The 19,226-nt window shown below is 51.1% G+C and overlaps 1 protein-coding gene across 3 annotated transcripts in view; it reads right to left on the reverse strand.

Annotated features, from left to right (window-relative positions):
- The window catches only part of ARHGAP39 (Rho GTPase activating protein 39), a 149,441-nt gene that overhangs the window by 24,420 nt on the left and 105,795 nt on the right, over window positions 1–19,226 (reverse strand). For 2 of the 3 annotated variants that reach the window (XM_075743162.1, XM_075743159.1), the window contains exon 3: window positions 12,828–12,908. The exons of the other annotated variant lie outside the window; for it this stretch is intronic. In XM_075743162.1, coding sequence (XP_075599277.1) covers window positions 12,828–12,908 — 81 coding nt within the window. The remainder of the gene's footprint in view (window positions 1–12,827; window positions 12,909–19,226) is intronic. 3 annotated transcript variants of the gene reach the window in all.

A 19,226-nucleotide genomic window follows, 5' to 3' on the forward strand; every position in this document is an offset into this window, starting at 1 on the left:
GCGTTCCCCTCACACCATTCGGGTCACATCTGTGGTCTGGGTGACAGCGGGACCCGTGCGGTGGCTGGAGCAGAGTCCCGACCATGCTCCGCGATGCGGCAACACCGCAAAGCACGGTGTAAGGTACCGGTGGCAGCGCAGCTGGGGTCAGCCCTGCCTCGCAGGCAGCGACACCTCGCTGGGAGCAGGCAGGGAGATGCGGCAGGGACGGCAGAGCTTTTCCTTCCCCGCGTGCAGAACCCGGACCTGCAGCCACAGGCACTTCAGCTGCACAGATGGAGGAGGTTTCGTAGCAACGCCGTTATGTTTTCCAATGACTCCTCTTCTTGCACGGGCATTCAGCCCGTCCTGCCATCACCCGTGGGTTTTTGGCCGGCTCCGCAGGCATCCCTGCATACGGATGTGGCAGCAGAGGAGCACCGGGGAGAAGGAGGGAGAGCTGCAAGTCAAGAGCAGCTCCGTAAGGACGAGCTGCCCAGTCTGATGCCCCTTTCCCACCCCAACAGCAAGCCAGACCTAACCTCCAACCTAAAAACCCAGGTACCACAAAGCAGTAAGAGACGAGCACCAAGTGATGCGCTGCACACCCCCATGCTTCAGCTCTTCCACCATTCCCAAACGGACAGGAATCCATCCCAAGGCCAGGTGTTTTAACTCAAACCCGGTGAAAGCACCTTTTAATTCCTGGATTTGCAGCTTGCATTAATATTTCGGACAGCAGCTTGCATCTGGCAGCAGTGGATACGAATAAAAATCCCTGCGAAGCAACCCTGCCCGTCAAATCATCTAGCCAAGGTAGAGCTTTCAATCAAAATATTAAGTAACAGCAACCAATAAACCTGAAAGCTCCGTCGTACTGCCCTGGATTATTGCTAAACACTAGAAAGCATTGCTACAGACTAAATTGAATTTTCTGCCTGCAAATGGAATATTGCGAAAGGCCTTTTTGCGGCTGAATTGCTGCATTCTCCGTGCCCAGGAGCAGCTCAGTTACTCCAATAAATGAAAAGCGATGCTGCTAGAGAGGAGACCGAGCCCCGCTGAGGCTTGCCACCCTCCTGGCACAGGAGCTCCTCCAGAAATTCAAAGTATTTCTGTTATCTCTGGCTTGGCACCAGGTTCTCTTTGCTATTTTCTCCTTGTGGGGAAGGCAAGATTTTACTTACGACTCTGAGTACATTTTCCATGACAAACTACTTCCCAAATCCCTCTAATCTTCTATCGGCAAAATCAATTTCTTTGCAAATTTGCATAATTTCAGTGGACTGAAACATGCCAGTTATTTAGGGGAGGATTTTTCCAAAGCGACTCAAGCGACTTATGCTCTTAAATCTTCCTGCCTACTCAAACACCCCCCTCCCTGATCTTCTTCCAGCCTTCGGAAAGTCAACGGCAGAGGTGAGAGGAGAAATCTCCGGCGCTGGGCTCCGTGCACGCTCTGTGAATGGCGTGCACGCTCCTTGCACGGTCCCCAGCTCCCTCGCCCAGGAATTGCTTTGCTTCCAGTTGCTTTTGCTGGAGTGACACAAACAATCCTCACCCTGCACCGGGTCTTTGCCACAGGCAGGTAAACACCATCCCAGGCACTTAAATATAATTATTTTGATAACTGAGACCATCCACAGCTCTATTTACCTTAAAAACAGTCATGACAACCAAAATTATTTTTTTTATGTTCGTGATTTCTACCGCGATGCCTTTAATGCAGTTGATTGGCAGCTACATTAAATCAACGCAGGACTAGTGAATAAATCACAGGTCACAGCTGGGCTTAAGTGCAATTATTTTAACAGCACTATTCTGGCTTTTAAATGAATGATACTGCAATGCTTCTCCAAAGGAGATTTAAAAGCAAGAATATTCACAAAACCTACCTAAATGCACACATTTTTTCAAGATGCTTTTTGCTTGTGCCAGTGTTATTCAGACTTTGAAGATGAAGACTGTAATTTAGCGCTACGATTAAATGGGTTTTCCTCTCTCAGGGGAGAAGAAAGCCCTTAATTTGAATGATAATTCCAATAGATTGGTTTCCAATGTCCTGTGGATGCATCGGGGCTCGCATCCACTGGAAAAGCACAGGGTCCCCCGGGCACCCCACCACCACCCCACCACGCAACCGTGTCCAGGCGCTGTCCCCAAGCTGTCCCCACCGTCCCCTTGCCCTCGCTCTTCCTCACCTTCCTCCCCTGGCCGCGGGAGCCGGGTACATCTCCTCCCCGTGACTTTTCACCACCCTCCTGAGCTTAACGCCTTTAAGATCCCCCGTCCGGTGTTAAACTGGACCGACTGCAATTCCCCAGGGATGGGGGATGAGGGATGAAGCGCAGCCCCCCTCTTCTTCCCAGCTGGGTACCGCCGGGGATGGGCGGCCGCCGCGCCGAGCGCATCCCGCTGCGAAACCCGGGGTCAGCGATGAGCCGACGGCAGAAAACCTGGCACGCTGCCCGACGCCGCTCCGGCAGCACAAATATCTTCCTGCAAGTACAGGGAAAAGGTGGGCAGCTAGGAAGAGCCTGCCTGCTCTCCGCAGCAAGCCTAGAAGATGTCTGAGCTTCAGACCGAAACCTCCGATGAACCCTCTTAAATTTTCCAGCTAGGAAACTGTCCTTAGGACAGCCACCCAGCCTCTGGAGGTGTGCAAAAAACACCAGAAAACTCAAATTTTTTTACTAATTTATAACTAAATTATTGGATAGGAAGACAGGTTAAAATCCGCTATCCCTAAGACTTCATTGCTCTTCATCTGCAAGTATTGCTGTTCCCCAAAATTTGCACATACAGAATTACACGTTTACAGCACATATAAATATCCTAGAGCTTAGATTGTACCTGAAATTTTAAATTCTTGCTCAAGCGCTCCTTGCTTACAGCTTTTTTTGAGATTAGGAGTCACTGCAGGTGTGCCTGCAACCCCACTGGGGTTTCTCCAACCCTTCTACTCCTGCAATCCCTGTTCCCATCTTTAGCTACATACCCGGAAATCTCATGGCTTCCTTGGACTTTATTTTTTAAGAAACCTGCAGATATGGTGAAAAACAATTCCTACAGAAACCAGTGTGAGAGAGATGAAATCTCCGTCATTTGGGCAATAAACTGGTTATTTGGAGAGAAGTCTGAGTGCTGGGATCAAGTTTCCCAACCCCTGCACTGACCTCAGTGATGCTAAACTGGTTTCCGTGGTCAAATCCAGACTGGGCCATGCCCTAGCAATGGTCTGGACGGGGCAGGACATGAGCTGTGGCTTGGGCTGAGCTCTCGTGGTTAGGCTGCACCTGGTACCCAAAGCCAGTGTAAAACCAACCCGGCACAGCAGAGACCACCCTTGGGTTTGTGTTTTGTCGTGTTGCTCATCCTTCAAGTTTCTCCTTTCCTCCTTGCCTTCGCTTACTGCGTCCATGGGTCTCCCTCTCTCATCCTCCTTCGGCTTTGGTTGGGATGGGTTGACACATCTCTCCAACAGGGAAAAACCAAGAGAAACTGCAATGAGAACAGGTTTTTATGCTTGCCGGGATCAGGCGGAGATGGACTGATCTCGCTGTTTATATTCATGGACACCAGGCATCACTCACTGCTCCTGGTGGGACAACGGGGGGCTGACAGCTCCAGATGGAGCTGCATGGCAGGAGACCAGCTCCATGACCCGCCAACCTCTTCCCAGGATGATCCAGGACTTGGTCTTTGCTCTGGGCAGGATCACCCATCCATGGAAGAACCATGGAGAAGGTGCAGCATTACCACCAACCGTATGGTGTCACAGCTGCCCTCTGCTTTCTGTCTCCTACTAAATACCAGCGGTGAGTTCGCAAAGACTGGGTGTCCTGGAAGTGGAACATCAGGCTCGGTCTTGTTGGGGGAAATTCAGAGCAATGGAAAGGTTCAAGCCCAACCTTCAGCCCATCTCTGTTGACTGCAAAGCTTGGTTTGAAGAGTGTCTAAGGTCTCACAAGCCTCCTCTGCGCATGATGATTTCATTCTCCAACTAAAATATTACTGAAGGAATGATACCTGTGACCAAGGCATGGAAAGGCCACTCTGTCAAAATACCTTTTTTTTTTAAATTTTTTTTTTTTTAATGAAAGGAGAAGGCTACAACGTTCAGGGATTGTCCGATCCCTTGTCTCTGGACGGCGCTATCAGATCGCTTTTAGCTTCAGGCCCGCAACACCAAATCTCTGCATGAAATATCTCCCACGTTCGCTGCCCGAGCGCTGCTAACTCCTCCTCTCTCAGAAAAGCTGCTCCCATGGCATCCGCTCTAATTAGCAGCGGCGGAAGCTGAAGCTGAATCAAGACAAGAGGGAGATAACGAGCCTTCCCGTGTCTTGTGTGTCCCGTCTCCCCCCCGCCCCCCCCCCAGCCCCATTCAACAGCGCAGAATTTTTCAGCCACCCTTTTTGCAGCAGTGAGGGGGAAAGCAGGGCTCTGAGACACCGCCGAGATGATGAAACCCTCCGTTTTCTGGTGAAATTGCAGCAGTTTCTGAACATCACGTTGAGTGGAGCATGGTGTGGTGGACGGGTCTGCAGCCCACTCTGCAGACCACACATTGGAGGCCACGAATCCATCGGAAAGGGATTTTGCGGGCTGTAGCTAACAAGGAAACGCTGAAACAAGCTTGGATGGCTGTCCCTGGTGAGCCCTGGGCTGGTAGCTCAGTGCTGAAGGCCAGGTTGACATCGTTGCGGGTCTGCATTAGCTTTGGTTACCTACCATACTTGGCCACAGCACTCACCTTGTCCTCTTGGTTTGTGATCAGCAAGCTCTCAAGCTACAAGAGGACAAGCCATAGTGGATGGTGGGTCTCCAGCGAGCCCCCCGGGATCAGTCTCATTAGGAACTGACCAGGAGGAAGCACAAGATCAGGGTCTGCCAAGTTGGCAGATCCTCAACGCAACCCATCCTGGCATCCGAGGCAGGCACGGCACGCCAGCCAACGCGCATGGAGGGCATGGACGCCTGCAGGAAGCCGAAGGCCAGATCCCCAGGAGGCAATCAGGGCTGCTCTCCTCATCTCAGATGTATGATTAAACCAATCACCCAAAATAGCCTGTTTTCTGAAACCCAAATGTCACTGAAACAAGACGAGATTTTTCTTTTTTTTGAGAGGGAGGAGGGAACAGGGAGAAGGGAGCACAGAGACGCCTTTATCTTTAAGAGGAATTAGCTGCAAAATACAAAGAGACCAGAAGTGACATTTCCTTAAATAGCAGATCAATAGGGGATCTGCTTCCTTTGTCTCCGTAAGCATGACAACAAGTTCCTACAATGGCGATTTTTAGCTCCTGCCTACCCGGAGCAGATTTCACATGCCCTGGAGCATTCCCCCCCACCTCGCTAAGCTGAAGCCCATCACCCTCTTGGTATTTCCAACCTGAATCATTCATCCCTACTACAAACACCCCCGGGCTCAGTCTGCAGCTTGGTGCCACCTCCCCCAGCCCTTCCCCACCAGAAGATCTCTCCTGCCTCTTTGACCAGGCTCTGGGACATGGACCAAGGACTACAACAAGACTCCTGCTGGGTGTTAGGGTGATGTGCCAGACTCTTCCTTCTCCCACGGACTCACCTCCACCCATCCCAGGAGATGAGTGACTTTGAAGCTGCTGATTGTTACCACAGCTGTGGCAAGGCTGAGTAGCTTCTTAGAGAAGAGCTTTTGGCCATAGAGTGAAGCTAGACCTGCTGCCCTGGCTTGTGTGCAAGCCAGCGGATACGGCCATCAGCAGCACATTGGCTTTGAAGAACAGGTTCTGGAAGCTGGAGCTTGTCTGTTTGCTGGACGTCCTTCAGAAGGAAGGGTTGTTCTTGGCTCAGGGGGACACTACAGGGTACTACACACACATTTGAGATGTTACCCGGCACATGTTGAAGGATGAGGACAGTAGTTCACTTTTCAAAGCAAGACTACAGTTCGGTGTTTGGCTGAGCATGGAAAAAGTGCAAGGCTATGGCAAAGAGTGTGGAGGAAACTGCTCCCAGCTCCATGGTCCAGGCTCCAAGTTATATTTGAGAAGGAAACACGAGCTGTTACCTTCTGGAGAGGAAGGGAGAGACTGGGATTGCCTCCCCTCTGCCCCACGGAGACTTGGAGAACTTGGGGCAGAAGTCCCAGCCCAGGAGGTTATACCACAGTGGTATATCTGAGAACAGTGATGAACCCTCCAAGCCACTCTTCAATTTTGCTCCAAATTATGGGATTTCACTCTCCTGGTTCTCCAAGGAATCACTGGTATTAGGTCTGTGCCTCCTCACTACTCATTCATGTTGATAACACACCCACATTTTGGTTGTTACTAGGCAATGTTTACACCAAGTCAAGGACTTTTCAGTTTCTCACTCTACCCACCAGCGAGGAGGGTGGGGGTGCACAAGAAGTTGGGAGGCACAGCCAGGACAGCTGACCTCAACTGGCCAAAGGGATATTCCATACCATATGACGTCATGCTCAGCATATAACTTGGGGGAAGCTGGCTGGGGGTTTAAAGTGCAGCTCAGGAACTAGCTAGGCATTGGTGGTCTGCGGGTGGTGAGCAACTGTGCTGTGCATCCCTTGTTTTATACATTCTTTTATCATTGTTATTATTATTCTCTTCTTTTTCTGTCATATTAAACTGTCTTTATCTCAACCCACGAGTTTTACTTTTTTTTCCCCCGACTCCCTCCCCCATCCCACTGGCGGGGGGCACTGAGCGAACAGCTGTGTGGTTGTTTCAGCTGCCGGCCGGGTTAAAGCACGACAAGCTGGGAGCAGCACGTGTCCCCCGCGCGGGACAGCTGGGACAGCCACTGCGCTGCTTCTGCTGGGCAGGTGTCTCCTCGGCCAACAAATGTCCATGGGCACACTTGAGCCATGCATCTTTGTCATCGTTGGAAGAGGAATGCAGCCTCGCAGCCGCCTTGGCTAAAATTGACACCAGCGGCAAAAGGGAGCTTCAGCCCAGAAACGCTGAGCTCCCGTACCCAGGATGGCTCTGGGGGTATGGGCTTCCTTGGGAAGCTTGGATGAATTCAGAGGTTGCAACCAGAAGGGGTTGGAGACCTTCATCTCCCCGGTGTTGTGGCTGTATTTGTTCCCACACATCCAGTGCACGGCCAGCTGGCAGGAGCTGCATTCAAAGTCTGGTGTGGTGGCTCCTCACCTCTGCCCCAGGCTTCTTCCAAGCTCCTACAAGTCTCCTCCTGAATTTGGTACCTGGCTTCACATACCTCTTTGCCAACAGTGCAAACTAAATGCATCCATGCGAAGGCACACAACCCTTGTGAAAGCCAAGAGATAGAGAAAACCGTAGAAAGTTGGCAAACAGCAGCCATGTCTTAAAACAGAGGTTGCCCAGGACCAACACATCACCATCTCCTAAACTTCAGGTGGCTGATGGGCCACACGAGGCTCCGTAGAGCTACGGACAGATGGTGCCAGGTCTTTTGGAAGCCAGCTCCAATTCTCTCCTCACTTCCACACTTGCTTTGCTAGACAGTAAGCTATGAAGTCACTCCTGTTGACCATGAGATGTGGAAAATCATGAGAAGATCAAAGACATCTTTAAAATCTCCTCGCTGAGAAAAGTCTAGGACAAATTGGGGAAGATTTTGTCAAGAGCATTACAAGGATCCTCTGCTGATGAAGTCCTGCTCTCCCACAATGTCCCCAGCAGGAACAGGACACATTGCTCCCTGCTCATGGGTTGGACATCCCATCACTGTACCAGAGACAAAGCCAAGGTGATACAACCAGACGCAGACATGAGTTGCAGTGGGTGGCCACAGCTTCTCTAGCTCTGAAGCACAGAGCTGGGGTTTCTCCATGGCTTTGAAGCACGTATGTTGCCATCACTTCATGTGGGAGCAGAAAGAAGGGGTAGACAGGCAGGGGCTCACAGGGCAGCAGCAAGCCCAGGCCCTGAGGAGCTATTCCAGCTGCTCCACCGCTGGAGGACAGTCCACTGATCATCTCTGCTTCCATGTCTGACCTAAGAGTTACAGAAGAAACAGAGCAGCCAGGCTAAACTGGAGGTGTTTCTCACCTTCTCCCAGAGCAGAGGAGCCTACAACTGGGACTGGGGCACATTTTTAGGTCAGGTTCTTCTGTTCTTGACAAGTCCCCAAGTAATGAATCTCCTGTTTCCCAGAGAGCAGAAGAGAAGAGGGTCATTTATGCTTTGCTGCTGCGCTCCATGTGTGACATGCTGCGTTTCCCTCAACCAGGAAGCTCCAGCATCTTCCTGGTGGTCACAAAGCCGTGACCACCTGCACGTGGTACACAACATCCACCCAACCAGCAGTATGGAGCAAAGAGGGTGACAGGAGCAGAGCAGCTGTGTGCTGGGAGAGGAGACAAATTCAGAGGAGCAAGTTGAAGGTCTCTGATCTGAAAAACAGCTCTAGGAGTCTTGGAGCCTCCATCCATTGACTGGCCAACACAAGCATGGGACAGTGACGGAGACCTGGGATTTGTCCCGCAAACAGACTTCTTGGCAAAAAACCCCACTGCATGAATTAGCAACAAGTTCAGCCCTCTCAATAGGACCATGGTAGGAAAAATGAGGACATTAAGCAAATGGGCTCCAGGGACCACAAATCAGAAGGAATAAAGAAGAAAGGGTTAAGAACAGTTACCGTAATTGCCTGTCTCGATGGGATTTGGATCCAAGGGCTTTCCTACAAATGCCTTCTAGACAGACGGAGCAAGATGTCATCCTCTTAATGACACCCACTAATCTTCATCATATTAGAAAATCTCTCACAGCAATTGTTGGCCAGGAGCACCGAGCCAGTGCTGTCAAGGAAGCAGAAGACTCCTTGCCTGCTCCTGAGGATGCTGCTGCAGCTCCTGGGGTGACTCAGGTGGCCGAACCCCAAAGCTGCACTTGAGGATGACGACGCCATGGATAAGGGTGGCCTCCCAGCTGAACCCCACAGGTCCTCTCTCCCATCAGCCAACCTCCTGGTTCTCCATCTGCCTGTACCCAGCCTTCAGGTGAGGACAACTGTCCCCTCACAAGCCACCTCACTCCCATACTTTGTCCAAACATCTCTAAGTCCTCCAGTTTCTCCCTTCTCAACCAGAGGGAAGGAGGTGATGGAAGTGAATGGACACATGCCCAGAAGGGAGCTAGCTACAGCCTAGGTCTCACCAAGCTTCCTCAGCCACCAGAGACCTACAGATGTGTTGTGTAACTCCATCCTCAGTCCCTCTGCCAAGTATGCTGTCTGCCCACCTCTTATCTTGGCCTTCAAAGGAGGCAACGTGCACTTACAGTGGCTTTTGAGAAAAACCTGTGGGACTAATGCAAGACTTGGTGAGGAAGAGAGGGTTGGAAGGACCTGTGAAGGCTGTTGGGCTGGAGACCTGATCTCCCACCCAACTGTGAAGTCTCCAGGATCATTTCACGAATGGCATTAGGAAGCGGCTGGATCCCAGGGCTGGATCTGGAGGAGCTGGGGCAGCGTTGCTCTGGTGGAAGCACTCGAGGGCTCAGCCCACTCCACGATGGAGCCTTTAAAGCTCTGGTTGGGTGCCAGCCAGTTTCACAATCAACCCCTCAGTGCTGCCATGAGCCTGCAGGAAGACCCCAATCCCTTTGCGACCTGGCCAAGGGTGCTGGAGCACCAGCCTTTCCCAAAAATGTGTCCCTGAGGTATCTGGACTGCAGTCCCCCCACCCAGGTCTTGGTCACTTCAGGCAGAGGTACCTCAAGAGTCTTCCCATTCGCACGAAGGACCACACGTGCATCCCTCGGAGCCATCCAGAGGTAGACGCCAACATTGGGCTTCCAGGTGGCCTCCCCTGTGCCATGGGTGCTGCCCACCATCACCGCCCCGGCAATGCCCTTTGCACCTTCTGGGATCTGCCCAGCCTTCGACCATCCAAGGAAGAGCTGCCAGCTAAGCTTTGGAGAAGCTGAAACCAAGATGCCTTTACGCAGGGTGATTTTCAGAATGTGCCAGGCACCCTTCTCCTTAAAATTAACCCCATTGACACGAAATCATCCCTGCCACCGCGAGGCAGGATTGGTGAGCTTTGATTTCAGCTTTCACGAGTGCCAGAGCAGCGTGCGTGTGGCACTCACATGGTTAAAAAAAACCCACCCCAGGCTGTGTCGGCTTCTCTCTCCATCTCGACTGGCAGCCCCCAGACAGAGGGCACTTGAGACCTGTTCTTCCAGAAGGAAGTCCACTCTCAGCTAATTAAGCAAAGCTGCTAATTAGCTTCCTGGCTGGAATAGACTGGGGGGAGGGTGGCGAGGGCTGTCCGTGGGTTTTTACAGGCGGTGAAGCTGGGGTCAGGAAGATGGAGGCATCTCCTGCAGCAAAGCACATGCTGATGCAAACAGGTCATGTGTGCTAACCGCAGTGAAATTTAATCTTTTAATTGCTTGGGCGGCCACGGGCATCAGCCAGCTGGCGGGTGGGGACCGTGGTCCCCAAAACCCGCATCGTCCCTCGTCTCTGATTGCAGCTCGTATCCGGCACTGCCACCCAGCTGGTGGCGGGTCAGAACCGATCAGTGCCGAATCACTAACCCTGTTTGCAGAATAAAACTGCTCAGGATAGAGAGTGGCGCATCCCTGTCACTGCTCCGTGCCCCCGTCACCGGTCCATCTCGCTTGGCTGCGTCCCTGGCTGCAGGCAAAGCTCCCGCTGCCAACTCTGACCGAAGCACGCTCGGTGCCTAACAGCAGAGCAGAGGAGGCACCTGCAAACCCTGTTTTCCAAACCAACCAGCGGATCCAGACCTGCCAAATCATACTCCGTTCCACTCTTCCTCACTTCTCCTGCCTACAGACAGGGAATTGCATCCACCCAGCATGCGGAAGAGATGCTTTGGCGTAAAGCTGTCCGTGGGCAGGTCTCTCTCAGCTCACCTGATGCTCAAGGAGAGCATTCTGCTGGTGAGGATAAACACCAGATACCATTACCCTGTTTGTTTTCCCTCCTAGAAAGCTTGTTTTTCTCCCTCTTACTTAAATGGCAATTAATTCCAACGCTCCTGGGAGGTCACTGCAGAAGCAGTGAACTACAGGGCAGGCAGGGTGGCGCACGGCCAGCACCGTTGGGTGATTTTCCACTCGCATGTGTCTTGAACCGGGACGGAGATTGCTGCAAACCATACCGCCGAGGACCGGCACGCCAGCCCGTCACGGAGCAGCGGGGAAGGGAACGCAGAGCATTGTGCCGGGGAAGGGAACGCAGAGCATCACACCCTCCTGGTCCCTGCTACGAGCAGGAAAGCAAAGCGAGAACTAGAGGTGCTTTAACTCCAAAAAAAGCACACAGACTGGGGGTATTTGTTAAATTTCAAAGCAACCAGGCAGGCATCAACTCCAAAGCCCCCAAAATTTGACTGTAGTCTGTAGACCTGCTGTCTTAAAGGTAGGAATTGGGATGAATGTGGTGTTACAGAGAAAGGCTTCAGGCCACCACTTGCTTGCAGGTCTGTATTAGTAAAACCATCCAGTGCAGGTGTTTACCCTCCCTCTTCCCATCTGATTTGATCTGGATGAGGCCAGCAGGTACCACGCAACCCTACCTGTGCAGGCTGGGGTGGGGTCAGGGCGAGACGGGTCTGTCTGGGTCCATGGGGAGGTCCCAGAGGTTGCAGAGCCTCACCACCACCTCCATCCTGGCAGGTGGTGACCAAGAGGGACATCTCCCAAATGCTCTGGGGCAGGACAAGGTGGGTCAGCTAAGAAAGGGTGGGCAAGGAGCCATCTGGGCTGCATCAAGAGCAACTTCTCAGCCCCCCTAAATCCATCCCTACTGACAGTAATTTGGGTTTTGAAGGCAAAAAGCTTGTTTTGAAAGAGTTGATGCAGGTGCTGGGCCAGGCTCCAGAAGCCCAGCACACGATTGTTCCCCCCCACTCTGATCATCTAGTCAGACATACTCAATTCTGGTGATTTTTTTGCCCATGTCCAAGGTATTAGTCCACATCAGTACTAGTGAGAAACCATGGCATCCATATCACCTTCTGCAAACTCTAAGAGGGGCATTTTGAGCTGTAATGAAGACAAGCATGACACTGCATTAGTGTCCAGCAACATAAATACATGAAAGATGGAGGTGGTCGTTCGCTCCAGCACCTGAAATCCTGATCCGAGCAAGAAAAAGCTCGTATGTGTCTTACCAACAGACTCTGAAAAGCAGTTGGACCCACAGGCAGGAAGAGATGGCTTCATTTCTCAGGAGGCTTTTCCACCTACAAGGGCTCTACGGAGACGGCACACCGAATCAGCCAGGCTCGCTGCGGCGATGGATTAAATCCATACCCTGGCAAACCTGCTTATATTTGATTAAAAAATCCTAGAAAAGAGCCTAGAAACCAGTTCCAGTGTGGAAAGATGTTCAAGCCACCACCCCACCGTGATGGCAGGTGTTGGAGTGGACCAGCAGCACCAGCTGAGACCTGCCCCTTCCCAAACTAATGACGGAGCCTAATGAAACCCCACGGACCAGGAGCTCACCCTGAGGTGCGACCCCATGACTGGACAGCCCTGTTGCTCCTCCTGTCCTGCTCCAGTTTCTGGTCATGGGTAGGAGCCACTCAAACAAGAACCACTGCATAAAGAGGATGGCTGGTCCCTGCTCCAAAGAACCATCAAAATATATCTTAAGGTTTATTTAAGGGTGGTAGTAAAGCTGAAAACTGCAGCACGTGAAGGGAAGGAGATGAGGAGGAGGATCAGAAGAGCACAAAGAAAACAACGGTGTTACTGCCCTGTCCCCATGGGACAGCTGGTGTGCCATCGGTTGTCCCACACCCCCACCTCGCCTCCAAGGCCACGCTGCACACCCCAATCCCAGTACCAGAGGGAAATTTTGGCTACCTGTAGTGGAGGAGTTGACCTTCCGCACTGTAATCCCGATAAATGTCATATTCTTTCTCAAACACTCCGGAAGGCGACGAACTGCAATACAGTAATAGTGAACAAGGCGTTACCAACGGTGACTGTGACGCGCGCGTGCCCTTATTAAAGTCTCCTTCGCTTTAGGATTAATGAAGATGCATCCACAGAGATGAGTTCCCGGTCCCCACCAGTCTGGGCTCTGCACTTGGGACCTACACCCACCTCCTCGCATCAAGTTTTGAGTCATTAATCAGTTGTTTAGCAGATGATGACCAAGTCCTCCATGGCTATGGTCTCCAGCTTCATTTCAAACCCTGCAAACCCCACATTCTCCCTTTAACTATGCTTATTTGTGAAGAACAGCTGTAGACATGCCTGGACAGATCCTAAACATCTCATAGCTTTGTCCCACTCATGGTCCTTTCCAAGCAAAGCCCTTTCTCATGCCTTGTGTGTTGCTCTTGCTCCTCGCTCATCTCAGACGGGCAGAGCCAACACGGGCAGACAGCGAGCCCCAGAAAAGCCCTTTTCAGCACATTTTTATCTACCACATTGCAGTTGGTTACATCTGAGCCCGCAGAGCTCTCGCTACCCTAAGACAGAGAAGGTCACAGCACTAACAGCTACCAATCTATTCCAAGAGACAGGAAAAACACATAAAAAAGCACCTGGAGGTGCAGGACGGCATTTACATGCTACTTTTTGAACTAGCACCAGCTTAAAGCCTCTCCTAGAAGAGCAAACCCACTCTTGCTCCACATTCCCTTTGGCTTCATGCTTACCCAGCAGCCTAGCATCCACACCGAGACCCTCCAACACCTCCCAATGAGGCATACGAGCAGGTATTGGTCTTTGTCTAAGGGCAACACTTTCCAATATTGTTTGTACTCGTTGCCAATATTTGCTCAATGAGCACAGGAAAGGTCTTTTTTTTTTGCCTTAACAGTCCTTCGCTGTGGGGATGTGCAAATAATCAGGCTCGTTCAGAAAACACATGGTGCTGAGCAAATTATTAGACATTTGCTCCACATCAAAACATAACAGCAAACATCTGGAGAAATAACTTCATTTGGAGCAGTTTTCGAAAAAAACAGCGTTAAACCCCCCCTATGTACACATTAAGTTGCTTATGTTAATAAAATTCAGATCAGATGGTTTCAGAAAAAGGAAAAGCAACAAATCTTCTTAATAGGATAGACCTCAAAAAAGCCGCAATAAAATTAAACTTCTTTCAAAGCTAATTTTAATGAGACTTCCGAGCCCTGAAATTATGACTATGTTGAATTGCTTAATCCCTTTTTCCTCTCGAGTGCACGTGAATGAGTGCTCCTCCTCCTCCACAACGCCCAGCGTCTTCTCAAGAGAAAAGCATCAGCTATGATGCCCAGTGCTGCACCCAGATACACGGCTCCAGGATCTCCTCCCCAACAGGCAAATCCCTGGATGGAAAGGAACTAATGCTCAGGAAGCTTCCTAACAAAGAGGCCTGCTGCTGTAAGAGGATGAATGTTTACTGAACGTTTACTGAAGAGGAAGGCAATGGATGTTGGGAGAAGACCCCAAGCAAAGTCTCCTTCGGGCAAGTTCTTGTGATCAAAGCTGAGCAAGGGAAAGACCCTCATGGCAAACAGGTTTCTCTTCTTGTGGTAGCATCCCTGCCCAACCATGGCCTGGAGAACCTTCAAGGACTATGTCATCGGGGCAAACCCCTGGTGCTGTGGAACTGAAAGGGAGACTCTCCTTTTCTCCAGGTTTCCCCAGGAACCAAAGAATTCAGGCCACCTTAGCCTCCCTACGCAAGATCTGTCCATTTGCCCTACTTCACGGACCTTTTGGAAAGATCTGCAAAGTAAGAAATGTCCTCCTGGGTCACAGCAATGGTGTCTCCAGCCCAGTACTCTGCTTCAAACCATGGCAGCGAGAGATGCTGTTTATGGAGAGCTCAGCACCCCGGCCACCACCCCTGGTCCACGCCCTCGTGCCCCGCAGCACCCAGTCTCTGTGCTAGGGGTGACAGCAGAGAGGTGTCCTCCAAGGCACCCACTTCAGAGATGTTTATGGACCAGTTGTCTTGAATTTCTTTAATCCCTTCCTGAACATGCAGCAATATCAGCCTCCACAGCTTCCCACTGCAACAAATTCCAGAAGTTTTCTACCCGCTGTGCACCTCACTTCTTCCCCTCCTTTCCAAAAAAAATAATAATAAAAAAAAAATTCACCTGATCATCAGCTGTTCCTTCTGGCCTCATATTTTTCAAAACACTTGCAAGTAAGGGCACCCAACATGTCTCCTTGCACCTCAAGGCAAACCTTCCTTGCTAAAGGCAACAGGAATCTGGGAGCAAAGTGGAGATGAAGTCTCCTCCGGGCTCTGGCTTCCAAAATCTCTGTCTTTTCTCAAGCTTACCTGATAGAGAGGATCTGAGGAGCACACAGCAGCACCACGAGCATCTGGCCAGCCAATTAGCAGAAAAAGAGCCGACCGTAAATTCCCAGTAACGACGTAGGCTGCTTCTCAGCCAACGTGCAGCTGCTGGAATTTCAGACGCTTTCGTGCAAAAAGTTCTTCCAAACACAGCAAAGGCTGTTGAAGCAGCCACAGAGTTATGCGGCTTTTAATATTCTGGCCTGTGCCAGCTGGATGCATGAGGTGATGGATGTGTGAGCTCATAGGTGAATGGAGGTTATTCACATCTGTCTTCAAAACTTGGATGAAATACCTAAGGAGGGAGATTCTCCTCCCAGTTCGGTATTTCGTGCAGCAGACGGTACAGTACAACCCTTGTCTTAACGCAACTCCTTCTGCACTTTCTATCCCACTACGAATTTGAAACTGGAGCTCCAAAACATGCTCAGGGGCAGCCCATGAGGCTGGTGGGATGAAACAGCTTAACACAGTTTGCTCTCGAATACACATGCTGACTTGACATATATTAACACCTCATAATCTTTAAAGGAAGTTTCCTTAGGCTGCCACCTCCTCCTCTTGAGATAAATCGATTAAAACCTCACGTCTTGCTGACATACGATCCATGCGTGGTCCAGGCAAAGCGGTCAGATCAAGATCGACTGGAGAGCTTCAAATCCATCCCACCAGCTGAGCCAGATCAGGAGTAAAATCGCTGCCGGAACGCTGTGGGTGGCCTTGCTCCTCAATCAGGTACTGATGAGTCAGACTTGGCTTCGTTATTGTCACAATCAGCTCTTACCAGTGAAGCTGCAAACGAGATTGATGGCAAGGATCGCGTCCATCTGCAACACCACGAGCTGCAAGCTTCAAGGTCAGGATGAACACAGAAACACCTGGGACATCCCCTCTGCTCTTCTGCATCTTACAGGAGATGAACTTGCCCCTCCACTGCCACTGAGAAGGTCCCACTCGTTATTTTTGGGGTGATTTTAGCAAGTTCTGAACAAAAAGATGCCATGAGGTCACAGCATGTAGACTAAAAAAAAGACCGGGCTAGGTGACCTGCGTCCCTAAAACTGGAAGTCTGGCTTGCGTTGGAAATAAATATCACACCACAAATGGGAGACAATCACAGAACTGGCGACAATCTTCCACCAGATAACCTGTTCTGGAGGACAAAGGTGCTGAGGGATGCTGAAGTTCACAGACATCAAATTATGATGTTTCGTTTTGTCTTTGATAATTGGAAGACATTTTGCAACCCACGTTTGGTTCTGGCTCTCAAGGTTACTGATGTTTGAGATGCACAGATCTGCTCCATTTCTACCGGGAGCCACGGTCAGGATGGACCAGGCATCTCCACACCTCCTGTGTTGAACACAGCAGGCAGGTAGGGTCCCTTCACCTTCAAGGTGAAATTTTGGGGGTGAGAAGGGATTTAAAAGAAACTTTCCAGAACAAAAAGCCATCTCCAAGGTATTACAGCATGCACCGTCCTAGTTTGTCTTGAGGCCAGGAGGTGAAGTAGCTGGTGCACTTGGTGCCCAGACTAGACCCTGCCTGGAAACATGGAAGCTCAATGTGATGGTGGTCAGGGAGCTGCCAAAGGCTACACTGCATTAATTGTGGAAACGATGAAGCATGAAGGTGAGCACGACAAGTGTGTGGTCATCAAAAGCATGGAGATGACAGGCTGTGACATTGCATGTCGTTTTATGTTTGCTGAAGGTGCTTCTCCCTGAAGCTGTGATGTCTCGAGGAAGACAAGGGTCAAAGATGCCACCGCCCTGCCTGGGAAAAGGTGATGGAGGGAATTGCTTCTGCAGCGAGGGTCCATGTCCCTAGGAGGTGGAAGAGGGACAGATCAAGGAGCAGCTCCCCAGCCTCGTTGGACTTAACACGCTAAGCCTCAGCTTGTAGAGCCAAGATTTAATCCTTGGTCTTACCAATAAATAAAACTGTTCTCCTTTGCTTGTTTGTTTTCCTGCTGAAACCTGGAGCTTGGTGTGGAGAAGGACCTCTGCAAGAAGCTGAGGGTGCTGCCTGGAGCAGGCTGGAGTGCTACAACATCTGCCCAGCCTACAAAACCAACAGTAGCTCAAGACTTGCCCCTGCTTGCCCAGGGGCTGGTTAGCTGCAGAGAGTTGGCTCAGATTTGGTCAACAGCTTAACTACAGGCAGCTGATCCCTCTGGGGAAGCAAGTGCTCCTGTCCAAATGGAGCAAAAACGCCTCTTCTGCTGCAGGAATGTGGAAACTTGTCAAACTACGCAGACTCCTGGCAATCAGACTCAGACCCACAAAAGCAAAGATCTACACGGTTTCAGAAAGGAGCTGGCATGGGGATCGAAAGCTTGCAGACCCTAAAGCATGCAGACCCTAAAGCTTGCAGACCTTCAGGCAGCACCACGAGGACGATGCCTCTGCAGACAAATGTCCTCCTGGTGACCTAGACTCGGATGTGCCATCAGCTATGGCATGAAAGCCCCATGAGCATATGGCACGTGAAGAACGACACAGGTCACTACCCAGACTTTGCCTAGGCCTTGTTTTAACCCCATCAAATCATCATTTCAGTATAATCCTGGGAAACCCTTACTGGTGTGGAGTCTGGAAAAGCTCAGCTTGAAGCTACAAACCCTGCAGCCCCGGTTCAGAGGCATGGCACGCCGTGCAGGGCGCCCGCAGACCGATGCTCTCGGGAGATGAAGAGGCTGTTTGCCTTTCCAGTGTAACTAAGGACCTTTGATCATCCCGCCAACTTCAGCAAGACCAACAGCAAAAGACACCCTACAACTGATGCCCGTGTACGCCATGCTGCGTTCAAACACAGCTCAGATTCGTGCCGGGCTGTAAACTCCCACCAGCAAAACCCTTTTGCGGCTTTGTTCCTGCAACAGTTTGCGCACAGAAGAGCACAAGTCAGCTCTGCCCCACCATCTCCATTTAGCAGCCCTAAGTCACTGGATAGAGACAGGTATTGCAGAAAGCACCTTAATCATAGAATCATTGAATGGTTTGGGTTGGAAAAGGACCTTTAAAGGTCATCTAGTCCAACCCCCCTGCAACGAGCAGGGACATCTTCAACCAGATCAGGTTGCTCAGAGCCCTGCCCAACCTGACCTTGAATGTTTCCAGGGATGGGGCATCTACCACCTCTCTGGGTAACCTGTGCCAGTGCCTCACCACCCTCACGGTAACAAATTTCTTCGTTTTAATCCAGTGGCTCTGTTAGTCTCACCTTTGTCAAGCACAATTCTTAAGGCGTTGGCTTAAAAACCTTGAAAAACCAGCTGACTGGGGAGCAGGCAAGGGGTAGGGGACAAATGCTCCATTACATCGCTGCCCATGGGAAGCCAGGCTAGCAGGAATCTAACAATGCTGCTGCTTAAATATTAAATAGCTGGCAAGCCTGCCCCCGGCTCTCCAGCAAGCTCCACGCCTGCTGCTATTCATTTATGCTGAAATCTCAGTGAGTGACTTTTAATGACCCCCTGAAATTCAGCTTGGCTTGGAGAAGCAAGCGCAGCCGACTCGGCCACCCCCGGGTTTGTGCAACCACTGGCCCGTCCTCCCGCAGATCCCCGTGGAGATCCCCCGCTCGGCTCCCACCACGCTGCCTCCGGGCATCGGCTCCAGCCCAAATCTTTGGTCTCCCTGCATCTCGACGGGCGTTCGGTGGGATGGACTCGCTCAGCCGTCAACTCCATCTGCACAGAAACCTTGTCGGAGACGGTCCAGATGTGCCAGAGGATGCTGAGTTAGCGCGGATGGAGATAACTACTGCTGATGGGAAATGGAACCCGTTTGATTCAAGATGAAGGAAGGTTATGAAATGGATGTTGGATGAGGGGGGGGGGCTGCTGCTCTCCCCAGCTGTGCTCACCCCCTCCCACGAGCCGGTGCGATGCTGGGCACGGTGGATGTGTCACACCGGAGAAATGAGGGTGCCTTAGCCCATGCTCTTTC

Source organism: Balearica regulorum, chromosome 2 (assembly GCF_011004875.1).
Source record: "Balearica regulorum gibbericeps isolate bBalReg1 chromosome 2, bBalReg1.pri, whole genome shotgun sequence".
Taxonomy (NCBI): domain Eukaryota; kingdom Metazoa; phylum Chordata; class Aves; order Gruiformes; family Gruidae; genus Balearica; species Balearica regulorum.